This window comes from Strongylocentrotus purpuratus, unplaced genomic scaffold (assembly GCF_000002235.5).
Source record: "Strongylocentrotus purpuratus isolate Spur 01 unplaced genomic scaffold, Spur_5.0 spur5_scaffold_4, whole genome shotgun sequence".
Taxonomy (NCBI): Eukaryota; Metazoa; Echinodermata; class Echinoidea; order Camarodonta; family Strongylocentrotidae; genus Strongylocentrotus; species Strongylocentrotus purpuratus.
Window position 1 is genome coordinate 5727200 of NW_022145610.1, and position 15168 is coordinate 5742367.

Genomic DNA, 15168 nt, shown 5'->3' on the forward strand with positions numbered 1-15168 from the left:
TCCATTAGTTGAACAACAAAGCAGGCTAAGATTTGTTTGTTTGTTTGATGATGATTGTTTTACCTGACTGCTAAGAAAGCATGTATATGCTTGTAAGAAAACAACCAGGGGATCGAGGGCTTAAAGTCCTCTTCGATGGACTTGGTAATGAGGATTAATGCCTTACCAAAGGGCATGAGCACATTGACTTGGTTTCAAACATGGGACCTCCCAGTTACAAGACCACTGCTCTTCCACTGAGCCTCCTCATATGAAAATGAAAGCTACCACAGGGGAAAGGAACCAGACTTCAAACAGCACTGTTTTAGTTTTCCATGAGCAGTCTTTAATACAAGTCTGTGGTCGTGGTTGAGTGGTTAAAGGCGCTTGACTGGAGATGCGAAGGCCGAGGGTTTGAATCCCGACACGGCACTAATATCCTTTGGCAAGATATTAACCTGCACTTGCTACTCTCCACCCAGGTGTTAAATGGGTACCCGGTAGGATGCGACCATCATTGTTGGTCAAACAGTTTTTGAGCGTCAAGTAACGCCTGGCTGGAATGCTCCCCAGGGAGTGGAGATTGTGCACACAGTGTGTGCGGGCAAGCACTGAATCCAATGACCAGGGTAATAGTATATTTGTAAAGCGCTTAGAGACATTTGTATTAAGCGCTATTTAAAAGCTAAATATTATTATTATTATTATTATTATGAAACAGAATGTTTGTTATTTACCCTTTTCTTCTTCTTGAGTGGGGATCCTAGCTTGCGACCCTTCTTGGTTTTCTTGTCATCCCTGTTCCCATTCTTATTAGAATCATCCATCTCATCAAAGTCATTCTCATCAGCCTCCTGCACGGCCATGTTGGGACACCTGTCATGTTGCAAAAGAAAAGAATAAAGTATAGATAATGTCTTTCAATCATAGCAAGGCACCTGCTAGATTGTGTCTTGCCCACATATGACCAACTTATATTAATGCTCCCAAAGGGCATCCCTGATCACAAGTTAGATTACACTTGGAACTGCAAAATTACCTTTTACCGAGAGATTACATAGGAATTAGTGATTGCAAAAAAGTTTTATTTGTGATCATGTGCGACAAGAATGTCTTTTAGTTAACTTTAACATATGATCACAAATGACCTTTGACCTTAGCATGTGACCCTTGACAGTACCATAGTGTTGCGTTCCCCATAGCTGATGGGGGTTCGGTAGTCTGCAAGCACAGACTCTTCTTTGGCAGCTTACCACTATTTACAAAGCCTTGAGCAAAGTCTAGATTTGTTAGTTTCTGGCTTTGTCAAACAAGAATAGTGCAAACACTATTATGCACAATGAAAGACTGCAAAATAGGGGTTGGGGGACTTGAAAATGATCAGTACTTCCATGGTTATAACAATTTGGGATCAATAAAATTGATGTTCTATGTTTTTTAAATGACAAAAACCCAAAGCTATCAATATTTGTAGCACTACACCATGACCCTGTTGCACAAAACTTCCCATTGATGGTAACTACCATGGAAACCTTGATTTTGATTGGCTGTTGAGCCCTGTTACCATGGTAGTTGCCATTAATGGCAAAGTTACCATCAATGGTAAGTTTTATGCAACGGGCCCATGTCTCAAATATTGTAAAAGAGACAAAGAGAGAGCGAGCGAGAGAGAGAGAGAGAGAGAACCAAAATACATTATACGCAAATCAAAAGAACCATGTTGGACTTACCTCCTCTCCTTGCAAGCTTGCTTAGCTTTGCCGCTTCCACCGAATTTGATCATGCCCTTGCAAGCAGTACACTTGCCACAATCTGGTGCTTGGCATACCTAGTGAAATTAAATTCATTGTTCATGATTAGGATACATAGCATTTTTAAATGTATATACATGTACACTGTAGAAGCATTTCTTTCAAACACATGCAGCCCGTCCTTTAATTTTTGTCAGCCCTTATATTAACATGCACAGTGTTATAATGAAGGGCATAAGCAACATTTGGTAGAGGGAAAAAGCCTGCCAAATACTGATTGAATCCTTATTTTAAAAAAAGAATAAGACTACACAAGTGACCAAAAATATCATATTTCTATTACTTTTGAATTTTCGAGGGGGAGACTGTGGCAAAAGATTAACCTGTTAAAATTGATGTTACACAGGACCACATGAAATGAACATCAACATCCAACCCAACAGCATAGGAAATTGGAAGATAAATAGAGAAGATTTGAAGGGTATTACCTCACAAACTCCACATCGCTTCTTTCTCTCGTTTGCAGCTGCCTTCATCTCATCTGCGATCTGATCCTTGAAGATTGCGTCAAAGATATGACTCACAAGGGGTGTGACAGTCGCCATGGTAAAGACTGGTTTCTTGTCTTTCTTGACTGCTGCGGCTTTCCTGGTAGCACGCCTGGTAGAAGCAGAAGAAAAAAATAGTTCAATATAAAAAATAAGGAGCCCCATTATTATTTACATGTAAGAGATATATTAATTTACTTTCAACACATTTAAATTGGGTTCAGTCCAAGTTGCGTGTGACATAACATTTAATGGCTTACAGACCTGACGGAAGTTAAAAATTATATAGATGAATTTATATCACAGAAAGCTTATAAGCCACAGTTTACTAATATATCAATTATATGCTATTTTAGTGTCTGTCAGACAATTAACAGCTCTCTGAAAACTTATCTAAAGATTAGAAAATCAGAAGTTGTCAACCTAAAACTAAATTTCGTCTTGATGACATCATATGGCGTACGCATATTCACGATGTCTCTCTATCTATTAAGCACGGCTCATTGTGTCAGCTATATAGTTGAGCCGATCAGGTCCTCATGTTATGAGGTCAATGTAACTGCAGTTAATTTTACCCCTGTTGACCCGTAATTTGAAGGGGTGTGAATAAATGTGGTTTTAATTGCATTTTTGTGCAATACTGAAGGGGAAAATATTGTTTAATCCCTAATATTTGTATTACAATCCAGGTTTTCGACATATCATTTTCTTTGAAAGTAGTTTCACAAAATGCCCAATTATTCTATTGAGAGCAGCCATTCAGAAGTGCCCCTCTGAAAGATGAAAACAAAAAAATTTTAATGGTAGAATTGAAGAGGCGTTGAGAGTAATATTAATCGACTACGAGGATATTTGTTTTATATCCCACATCGGCAATAAGGTCTATTTAAAGTGAATTTTACATAATTAAAAGAACTGATTTTGCAGACAGTTTAGCTTCAGCTAGATTTTACAAAGCACAACATGCATACATGTAATAAAGTTGATGTGCACTCATTTGACATTGACATTCACATTTCGCGTAACCTACTTTGCTTTGCTTATTCAATGGGCAAGTGGGGTAGCAGCAAAAAATTATGGTACAAAAGTCCTATCGCAGGGAGATAGTACTTATCTATCATTGATCATGTGACCTCGTTTAGACCAATCAGATTGCAAGATTCTTAGTATGCGGAATATAATTTGCTATATCCTACCTCTTGCCGAGGGTAACACCTGCCAGCTTGATGAGGTCCCTCATACAGGGCATGGTGATGAGAAGCACCTCATCAAGGTCTGCTGCTTCATCATAGCTCTCTACCTGCTCAACAACAAACTGTGCATGGCGCAGGAGAGTGTCTTCCGTGAAGCGATTGCATCCCTCCGGTGGTACGGTTGTCTGCATAGATGGTATGACAATGTTAAAACTTGATAATATGTACAGACTAATAGCTCATTGTTATACATGTGATACGGCCAAATATGCAGTGGTAAGATGACTTTCTTCATGATTCAGGGTTTTATTTTTATAATCATTGCAATGAGTAAATTCCTCTCAAATAGAGTTCGAAACATGTTTTCTTCCATCATTAAGTTTGAAAGGCAGTAAGAGTTAATGATTAAGGTTATGTTCTGATAATCACATAAAACAACTTTATTTCTATTAAATCTAGGAATAGCATTGCATTATAGCATCTACAGGATGCCACATCACTCTTGCATTTTGGGATAGTGTATTTGGGTACAATCATCTTATGGCATCTTGAGACATCATTTTGGGATAGATTTTTTTTTTAAAGCATTTGAAATGCTGGCATACCGGTAAAGTAATTATGACAGAACTTTAGACAAACATCTTGGAATATCGTCCGACCCTATAGATTCAACTAGATTTTCTCAGACCCTGTCTAATACCATGTTGGGATGACATGACTAACCTGGATTTGACTGAGAAGATCTTCATACACAGCATCCTGGGTGCTCTGAAGAAACTCAATCAGTATCTTACTCATATAGATCTTCTCCTGAACGGCCGTCCAGAATGGCTTGTACTCTTCGCTAGGACTCATCACAATGTATTCCGCAAAGGCTGCCATGAGAAAAACAAAACATACATTTATGGATCCTTACGATCTGACCCATACCAAATTGGAGTATCTTATTGAAATTCTTTGGATTAATCAACAAATAATTATTTGATTTCTAGACAGTAGATCGATGTGACCATTTGACTTGATTATTTTACATGATATTGACTCTCTCTCTCTCTCTCTCTCTCCCTCTGCCCCTCCCCGTATCTCTCTCTCTCTCTCTCTCATTTACACTTGTAATGTACCTCAGTCACTAACCCTCCTCATGCTTCACACCAATCACATTTGTTTTGCCATTCAGAGCAACGTAATTGTTTGTGTGGTCTATCATTGCTCTGTTTGTCTCTTTGTTTTGACCAGAGGTAACAAGGGCCTTTTCTCCACCATCGTAGCCAGTGGTATACCACTCATTGATCAGACCGATCGTCTTCATTGGGTTACCACGGTACTCCTTGCCCCCATCCCCCTTATTTACATTTCTTCCTGTCTCTCCCCTCTTTTTCCTCCTCACTATCTTTCTAGATCTCTTGAGAGATACTCATCCTCTTACCTGTGCTGAATCCAATGAGGGCCTTTTCTCCTCCATCGAAGCCTGTGGTAAACCACTCATTGATTGGACCCATCCTCTTGGTCGGGATACCACCTGCATCGTAACCATGGAGATAAAAGTTTACAAACATCAATAATATACTTCTTGTATATTTTTGTGCTGACATTTAAGAATAAGTTTATGAGCAATTATAACACACCCACACACACACACACATAAGGCAAAAAGTGTTACATACTATATTTGCAATGAGAAGATGAATTAAGTACATTGTAGGACAGAAAGTCACAGGGAAATTGTTGAATATTTAGAAATTGAGGACTAGGGAGAGAAACTTTTATTGGAAGAATAAGATTAGGAATATGGCAATGATAAGAGAGATGAGGAGAGACAAATGAATGATGGGGAATAATATAAAAGATGAAGTAATAGAGAATCAAACAACAAAGGAAAAGAAGAATTCAGTAATGTAAAATTCAAAGGGATGAATCAGAAAATAATATATAATCTTACCTTCAATGCTTGAGTTTTCATCATAGATTGGTTTGACGTATCCACTGAAATACAGCTCTTTGTTCTTCTCTATTAATCCACTGTCAAACGCACAGAGGTGAGTGCTCTTATCGTAGACACTGCAGTAGCAATTGATAGACATTGCAAGTTATGATTTCACGTTAAGACTTCTGAGTTTTCATACTTCCGAAATGTGTAACAAGTGTGTCAAGACTTTACAACTATTGAATTTGAAAGAGTGGAAATGAGGAGTTATAGGATTCATGAGGTGAGCTCTGTCAATCGACTTCTGTCAGGCAAACAACAACTGAGAATCAACAATTACTTTATCTGTGCCGCCTAATTTTAACTGTCTCAAAACACAATTTCCAGTAGTAATATAGGTTCCAATCCTATAAAAAAACAAAGTCAACTTGAATCTTCAATCAACTTTAATAAATAAATAAATAATATGGTTATTTATATAGCGCCGGTATCCGCCAGGTTCTGACGCTCATGGCGCTTTACACATATTACCCTGGTCGTAGCCGAGCTGCCAAAGTAATATGAGATAACTAAATAAGTGCAAATCTCAAATTTCCAATTCAGTCCTTGGAATGTGATGTAGACAAAACCTATCATTAATTTCTGTTTTTTTCCTAAGTGCCTTCTCGCTTTGGGCACTAGTCAAACTATATTATGGAAAGCATATTATTATAGGTCCTCTAAAGAGAAAAGACCATCCTGAGTCATACATTTGTGAAAAATTAAAATTTGGTCATTTAATGTGTTGGAACAAATGGAAAGGTCATTTGCCACTTCATCACAGAGAGATTACTGAGCTGAATCTTCAATCTGAAGAGCCCATTCGTATAGTGATGCAACTTTTTTTTTGTCTTATTCAATTCAAACTTTCACAAGCTTTTCTTCTAGAGTAGTTTGCTATCAAGGTTTGCTTTCCCTTTTATCTCAACTGACCTGAAGTTGGTTATCTTGAATTGCAGTCTCTCATCATAGCTCATAGTGTCTTCCTCATCACCAGTCAATAAGGAGAGTCTGGGGTCGGTCAGGGTGATATACTCCTCCCTCTGCAACATAGCATGGTAATATCATTTCTCAGTCTATACAACCCTATTGATAATAATTCATCACATCAGATTCAAACACTTTGTTTTATCATAAAAATACATCCCTTAACTGAGTCAGAAACACATGTTTGAAATACAATATGATGACCCCTATTCACTCGTCTTATTTAAAAAAATTAAGTTTTCAAGTGAAAAAGAGGTTCATACAACAAGATTTCCAATAATTCAATGACTACAGTCAACGTTTTAAACTAATAGACTTGTAGTTTACAGGCACATGATAAGAAATGAAATGAAAATTTCATCCCCTATTTGTCCCCAATGTAATTTTACTCCAAAGTATGATTGTTACAAATTTACATTTTCTAAAATAAATAAGAAATAAACTGCATTTCATACAGATACTCAAATAATAATTTTTTACAATTCATAAAAAAAAGGAATGCACAATTGGAAGGTGAGGTTTGGACTTACAGCATCATCAGGGTCTCCTGGAAAGAGCTTGAGATCAGGGTCATCTAGTGGCTGCCTGCATTCCTTACAACGAACAGGAGGTTGCTATGGAAACAAACAGAAGAGAAATGAAAATGTACAAGATATCTTGTAGGGGATAGCATTCTTGGTATATTTATTCAAGTAAAAGTCATTTGGATCCCTTAGTCTCGCCTCCACCTTCGATGGGATAGACAAACATCAACTTAACCTTAAAGATGAAGTTGAGTTCTGGTCATGCGATTGCATTGTGAAAAAAACGGTGTGGAACTGACCAGAAAAGGTTGATCATCTAGCATATAAGAATTTGTGTGTATTGCAAGGCTCTGGAATCATCAAAATGATAAGAAATTTGGCCAAGTCTTAGTAAAGTTACAAACACTGTACACAGAAAGATGTATATGGGACTACACGAACACGTGGCGTAAAAAGCCGCCCCCCCCCCCCCCCCGATTTTTACGATGTTACATGCATATTTAAAATATGAAGGCATTTGAAGAGCCATGCTTTTCAGGGAACATGTCTTAACTGATGTTCTTCCACACTTGCATAATAAGAATGAGTAATGCTCACAAATTATTTTTCACCTCTTCCCAGAACTCAACCTTCTCTTTAAGAAATTCATCAGGCACAAAATATATGTGTCCTACCATCATAATCATCATCACAATAATCCACATCATCAACATCCTCATTAACATCACCAACATCCTCATTAACATCACCAACATCCTCATTAACATCACCAACATCCTCATTAACATCACCAACATCCTCATTAACATCACCAACATCCTCATTAACATCATCAACATCCTCATTAACATCATCAACATCCTCATTAACATCATCAACATCCTCATTAACATCACCAATATCATCACTACAGATACATGTATCCTAAAGAAAGTTTTTTTTTTGTGGAACAGCAAATTTGATGAAAGAAATAACAAAGTTAAGATGTCATGATACTAAACTATAGGATGAATTAAACAAGACTGATGACTTGCTAATAACATTTGGCATAACAGTAAAAATTAAAGGATAGAATTATATTTGGTTACCTTGGTAACTGCCTTTACAGCAAAACTTGTCTCGTTATTGGATCTTTGCCGTAGGTCTCTCCTTCATGAAAGAAAATTTAACATTTTAACAACTCGTACAATGTTAAAATTAAAGGATATAAATGAATAGCAAAGGAAACAACTTCATCAGTTAATAATTGAAACACTGAATGTAAGAAACCATTATGACAAGTGTTAAAGTTGCTGAAGTTCAAAATTCATTCTATTAAACATCAATCACGAATTCCCATGTCACATGAAGCCCTATTCTTGAAGTAATTACATACTGTCCTATATATGGACAATCTATTAAGACAATCTCTCAATTGATAAACTCCCCTGGAAAACTACCCAAATGAATATGATTATCCTGTCAACATATTTCTTTTCACTTTTATATACTTTGTTCGTTGTTTGTTTGTTATATATGACTGCTAAGTGCTTGTAAGTAAGCAACCATGGGACCGACAGCTTTATGTCTTCTCTGGTAATGAGGAATAATGCCTTACCAAAGGGCACTAGCATTTTGACTTGGTTTCGAGCTGGAACCTTCTGGTTACGAGACCACTGCTCTACCACTGGGGGGGGGGGGGTAGGGTTGATGATAGTCATATATTATATATATTCTTTATCTCAACTTACGACGGTGACATTGGTTCATCGTTAGCTTTCTCTTCCTCTTCCTCCTCTTTTTTTATCCTCTTCCCTCCTGGTCCACTTGGCTCCTCCTCCTCCTCTTCTTTCTTTCCATCATCTCCATTCTCCATCTTTGTTTCATTCTCATCTACTGAGGATAAAGACTCTTCTACCTTCTCCTCCTCCTTCTTTGCTGGTCTGCAGTAAATAATATTTGTAGTTATATCAGCTCAAACAACACTTGTTTTCACTTGTCATTATACAAATGTTTGCTCATTTGAAATATTTCCTTGCATAATTCTGTAAACAAGTGGGGCGATTTATACAGTGCAAACACTTCCATGACAAAGAACTTTCTTGGCATTCATTTTAAATTTTTAGGAAGAATAAAAAAGCCTACATTCTTTGTTACTGTTTCTTCAGGTCTTAGAAAAGTTCTTAACATATCAAATGTGCAAGCCTAATATATTGATATAATAGTCTGCATTCTTGATTTTTTAAAAATCTGTACATCATGACAACAATAACCTCATCATTTTACATGAAGTGCCTTTAATTTTATGTAAGGATAGTTCTCAGATTGGCACTAATCCATGTCATGTATGTGTATCTGAGATGTCTCATTCTCAATCTTGATGTAGGTCTGTACAATTGTGAAATCTTACTTTTTGGTAAACATTGACATAATGCTGGGTTGCTTTGCATCCACTTTGGGTGATCTCTTCCTCTTGCTAGATCTTGGCGTGTTTGCATCTGGTGTTGTTTTACCGGCACTCTCCTCCTCCTTCTCCTCCTCTTCCACCTCTTTATTTTCTTCTCTTCCCTTCTTTTCCTCTTCTTCCCGGTCACTGTCTCCTAAAACCTTTCTCTTGCTTCCTTTCCCTCCTTCACTACCCCCGGGACTTCCTTTCTTTTTCTTTTTCTTGGAATCTCCCTTTCCGGAAGTGGGAGTGTCCGTCTCCATACGTTCCTCAGATTGGCTACTGCCATTCCCCTCCTGATCTGAAGCACGAACATGACTGCCATTTGAATGTCCGTTGGCTTTGCAGGGGTCACCTGAGCCATTAGAGGAGATGGAGCTGGAGCCGTTTTTCACAGTGGACTGAGTATCCTTGTTAAGTTTCTTTTTGGAGCTGTTTTCTTGCTGGATGTCCCCATTGCTGATGGGGGTGCAGGTATCAAGAAACTTTGCCAAGATAGACTTCACTTTGTTCACATACCCTTTCTGAAAACAAAGCAGAGATCAAGAATTTTCATGCAGGTATCGAGAAACTTTGCCAAGATAGACTTCACTTTGTTCACATACCCTTTCTGAAAACAAAGCAGAGATCAAGAATTTTCATCTAAAAGGCTCATGATTATACAATGCATAAAATAAATACATTAACCCACTGACTTCTGTATTCTTTCATTCCCAAAGGCTTAAAACAGAAGCCATCTGGTTCCCATGGTAATGGCTTAATCAATGAAGAAATCTGTAATGACCATTCTAAAAATCAACATGTTACTTGGACAGGTCCAGCGAGGTAGATCTACACTGTATGTACATGTATAATAACAATACTATTGGATATTTCCATAGTGCACATGTTCACCACGTAAGTTGCTCAAGGTGCTCCAATATTAGCCCAGCTCTGTTAGGCTACAGTTTCTAGGGGTCACATCATTCAAAGAATTCCTTCCTGGACAGTGGTTAATGTAGTTCAATGTCTTGCACAAGTACATTAGTGCCTCAGGGGGACTGGAACCGTGTGATCCAAAGTCCAATGACATATGATACACAACTACACAAGAACTTCTCAATTATCATCTCTCTATTATTTCACTTTAATTCAAGGTCACACTTTAAGTCAAGGTGACACTTTAAGTCAAGGTTACACTTTAGGTCAAGGTCACACTTGATATATGACAGGATGGGCATGAATAAAAAATATTATTACCCGTATCAGACATCTGAGCTGGTCATTTACAAAACCGTATTGCCCTAGTTTTCACTAGCAGTGGGAACGAAGGGGTATATTCTTTGTATTTTCCTTGGTCTCCCTGCTCGTATAGACTTTGCGTGTAGAGACGAGTGAAAATATACCTTTGTATTTTCCACGGTCTCGCATCCGGGCCATATTTTGTCATTTTCATTGCGCATCTATTATGCACTCTATTGTGACGTAATAATCACACCAAATGCACACTGTTTGCAGTGTATCGAAAATTTCGTCAAGCACTGGATGCACAGTGCTGGTTTGACAAAGCTTGTTCAGTTCTTTGAGATTGTCATGGTGGATTTCTGTATTTGCTCTAGATGTCTGATTTGGATAACAATAAAAATATTGACTGACTTTACTTTCGGGGGATATCAGAAATATTTACCGCGCTAAGACCATATTGCCCTCGTCTTTCGACTCGGGGCAATATGATCTGAGCTTGGTCAATATTTCTGATATACCCCTCAAGGCCAGTCAATATTATATAATTATATATTACCTCTGTCAATTCTTCATCCTTAAGCTCGTCTTCTAGTCCCTTCAACCTTAAAAAACAAAAACAAAAACAATATGAAACACAATGACAAAAGCATGTACCGTCCATGTACTGACATGTCAATTGATCTATATGACCTTTATTTGACCTTTGACCTGACAATCCCAAAATGTGATCACTTGTCTACATACATAGTAGCTACAGTTTAAAAGTTCACAGCTATTATGGCCTAAAATAGTAATTGATTTGGTGGTGACAAGGTTTTAAAAAAAACACCTTTAATTTTATGTAAATTCACTTGCTAACCTTTGAGATCTGACCTTCTTTTAGCCAAAATCTAATCAATTTATCTCACTAAGGTGACGCACACTAATATCAAGTTTGAAGTTCATGGATTAAAGTGCCTGTTCAAAGAAAATCACAAATATGGCAAATAACATATCACTACAAACTGGTGAGCTAACAGATGGCCATCGTACAAGTTTTAGGTCAACTACATATCGGGTGATTTAAAAAATACAAATAAAAACACCTCCATAGCATCTAGGATATACGAGCGATTCGCCAGAAAAATAACAATATTTAATGACGTCACAATATGAACCAATCCTGCCCAAGAAAACGACATCCCACAAAGAATGAACATAATTACAATGCTATTATTTCTCAAATTATAACAAGTTTAGTGTATATAAATGTGATGGCATTTTACACCATTCAAAAAGGGATATGAAACCGATTCTGATAACTAAATTCTTTTGTTTGTAAATACACAGGATCAAAGAACACTACCAAATTGAACAACCCCCAGGAATTATAGCATGAACAGCATTTGTTCCCTCTTGAAACGCCGAAAATATTGAGGTGTATGCAGCTGAAAATACAATGGCGTCTTATTTTGTTTACAAGCGACAGATTCCTTAATTTTTTATCAATGCATTTTTCATCAAAATAATACCATGCACGGGTTTAGAGTGAGGCAATAGATTAAACATTTAGCCTGACGGTAGTGAAGTAAAATAAAATAATAACTGAAGAGAAGATGATAAAACAGGCACTGAAAATGAGTGAGATGTTATGGGACATCGTCTGTTTGTGCGAATCATGTTCAACATGTGATGTCACACATCTCAGCAGCATTCGGAGAGCTGTTCAGGTGCTTATGCCGGGCTGTTTTGTAATTGATAATAATCATTACTTTGAATGATTCCAAGCATTGAAATTTGATAAAATTGTCTAATCAAAGTTTCACTTTTGCAATAATGACAATAAAGCTAGTTATTAAAATCAATGAACCTTGTCTTTAGATATGAAGGAGGGTTAAATAAATGTATGAAGTAGGCATAAAACAGGTCTACGTTCCACAGGACACATTGCATAGATCCACACATCAATGCTTATTCTTGATTTCAGTGATTGGCAATACGGTAGAAAGAGAGTTAATGACTCACGTTGTCTGCATGTCTGATGACATGTGTTCAAAAAGCATCTTGCTCTTCTTCTTGATATACCCCTAGAGAGAAATCAATAATATAAATCAATTTGCAACTATTGTATGATGGTAAAGACCCTATCCAATGAAAATACAGCTTTATATCAATGGAAAGCTGGATGGACATAGAAATCAAATAGAAAGGAATATAAAATATTTTCCCTATTCTGGTATTGCACAAAAGCAACAGGTCAAAAGAGGTCAATTTTGCCAGTTATGGTGACGACATAACATGTGAATCCAATCCGCTCGCCTATATAGCTGGGGTGATAAGCCATACTCGGTTAATTTAAAGTCAATGTCCTCTGACTGACACTAAATAAAATATAATTGATATTACTGTATGATTTATAAGCTTTCCATTGATTTAGAACTCATTTTTCATGCCAGACAGGGTCTTTAAATGTTTTGGAGATTTACCTTAAACATTTCCCAAGTGGAGGGAAATTATATTTTCATTATCTTGAAAGCTTTGTTTGTCAGAACATCAACATAAAACATACAAAAAATATGTGGAGGGACATTTTGGCCTTTGTCCATGCAACAGCATCTTTGCCATATATCTTGAATTCAATTCTATCTTCTATGGTAAATTAAACATTTTTTCCCAAACTGGAACTGTACGTAAGCATGTTTCCTTATCTCCCTTACTTTTATCTGTAAACCTTACTGATACATGGGAAAGCACATTAAAAAACTAAATAAATTTATACATGAATGGAGTCACAGAATAGCCAGCCTGCACTCAATGTTGAATGGAATGTATAAGTTATAATGGAATATGATTGGTACTACAATATCGAAAAATGGCAACGAAAACAGACATAGTGAAAGCTTTTCATCTTGCCCTCATCGGAGTAAATTGCAAGCATGAACAGAAAGCCCAAATTAAACAATATTAGCAGAAGATAAATGAACAAGTGCGCCAAAAAAGTTTATATCATTAAGCATAGTCACAATTTTTGTAACAGCAAATTTCATAAGAAAATCAATCTGATCGTGTGCAGCCAACCACAACTTATTGATTTTTTTCACACATTTGTTAGCTTTCGCTTGTATCGTCTGATTTTGTGACTCCATTCATGTATCAATTTATTTTGTTTTTGAATATGCTTTCCCATATATCAGTAAGGTTTACAGATAAAAGTAAGGGAGATAAAGAGGGGCAAGACAAAAGGCTGTATTATGTCAGTTTTTGTTGCTATTTTTCTAAATCACATACCGGTATATAGTTTTGAATCATTTAAGTGAATTAAAATTTAAGTGTAACAAATTGGTTTGATCTCCTTACCTTCTCTGTAATGAGTCCATCATTCAGATCTCCTTCAAGTTCTTGTACCCTGTAGAAAGAATGGAAACAGACAAATGTTTGGAGATAGATCTACCGTAATACATTTAAGTCTAAATCTTGTCTTTCTAATTTCAAGTTTGCAAGATTGCAATCTAACATGGTACAAAAAAGTCAGAGTCAAAGAGGACAGGGATCACCTCATTGGGACATCACATTCTGTCCTGATTTCCTTCCCACAATTCAATCTGGCAGTGTCCGAGGCTTTTATCTCTGCAATTAGAGGTTTACTGTGACCTATTTATGGTTAGATATGGTTGACTTCTGGACGCAGGTTGACATGCCTTTATGTCCAGATCCTAGTTAATTGGTAGTACTCTGGCAGTATTTAGGGGGGCTGCTCTATAATTGTACTACATGTAATATTCATGATTTTGCCAATGCCTATCCAGCCTATTTTCCAACTAAAAGACAGTATCAGCCTCCACAACTGACAAAGACATTACTATGAATATCTTTGTCTGCTTTATCCATTACCCATAGCGCTTGTGTAGTTGTGGTACTAAGCTAAAAAAAAAGAGTCATGCTAGAATCGTATATTTTGAGCATTTTTAAAGTCTCAATCATATTAGCACAAGCTTGTCTATAACTGGTGTAGGCAACTTTAGTCTATGTTGTGTACATGTAGTCTCTCTTCATAACCGGTATAACCAAGCCCTTCTAAGGAAGGAACAGACCTATACTATAGTGGCCCTCCCTCATATATTCTCCAAGGCATCAATATGCTTGTATTTACAAGGGTACCAAATTAATTCATTGAACATGAGTATATAGCCTTAGACCATGAGCTAGAAGATAATATGAAATTGATATTACCTAGCTTTAATTGGCACCCATACCCCTGCGTGAAGATTGATCAATGTAAACAAAACCTAAAATGCGTTGGTAATGACCCATTCTAGCACCTGATGAACATTGCATACTGGCTTTGGAGTTCGCTAGTGAACTGTTATTTCTTCTCATACAAAGCACTTTGAAATTGGTCAAGAATTTTGCTAAGTTCAGCGAACTCCGTGCATGCGCCTTAGTTAACGTTAGTTTAGTAATAGAATAGTATACTAAACTAATCACCATTAATGGCACATGTAGATATTTCTGCATGCAGCGCTATACATCGAGTTAACCCGCTCCCATCGGCCACTCTGCACGAGAGGTTTCGAATTTAAGTGAGAGAGGGTGCT

The 15168-nt window shown here is 37.0% G+C and overlaps 1 protein-coding gene across 1 annotated transcript in view; it reads right to left on the reverse strand.

Moving 5' to 3' along the window:
* LOC574665 (DNA (cytosine-5)-methyltransferase PliMCI) overlaps window positions 1–15168 on the reverse strand; it is a 34153-nt gene that overhangs the window by 17758 nt on the left and 1227 nt on the right. Inside the window, exons 2-16 of the mRNA XM_030997755.1 lie at window positions 13931–13979; window positions 12599–12660; window positions 11151–11196; window positions 9335–9894; window positions 8676–8867; window positions 8034–8094; window positions 6952–7035; window positions 6368–6477; window positions 5411–5529; window positions 4898–4990; window positions 4195–4346; window positions 3475–3656; window positions 2219–2390; window positions 1710–1807; window positions 717–855 (exon numbers count right to left, since the gene is read on the reverse strand). Coding sequence (XP_030853615.1) covers window positions 717–855; window positions 1710–1807; window positions 2219–2390; window positions 3475–3656; window positions 4195–4346; window positions 4898–4990; window positions 5411–5529; window positions 6368–6477; window positions 6952–7035; window positions 8034–8094; window positions 8676–8867; window positions 9335–9894; window positions 11151–11196; window positions 12599–12660; window positions 13931–13979 — 2119 coding nt within the window. The remainder of the gene's footprint in view (window positions 1–716; window positions 856–1709; window positions 1808–2218; window positions 2391–3474; window positions 3657–4194; window positions 4347–4897; window positions 4991–5410; window positions 5530–6367; window positions 6478–6951; window positions 7036–8033; window positions 8095–8675; window positions 8868–9334; window positions 9895–11150; window positions 11197–12598; window positions 12661–13930; window positions 13980–15168) is intronic.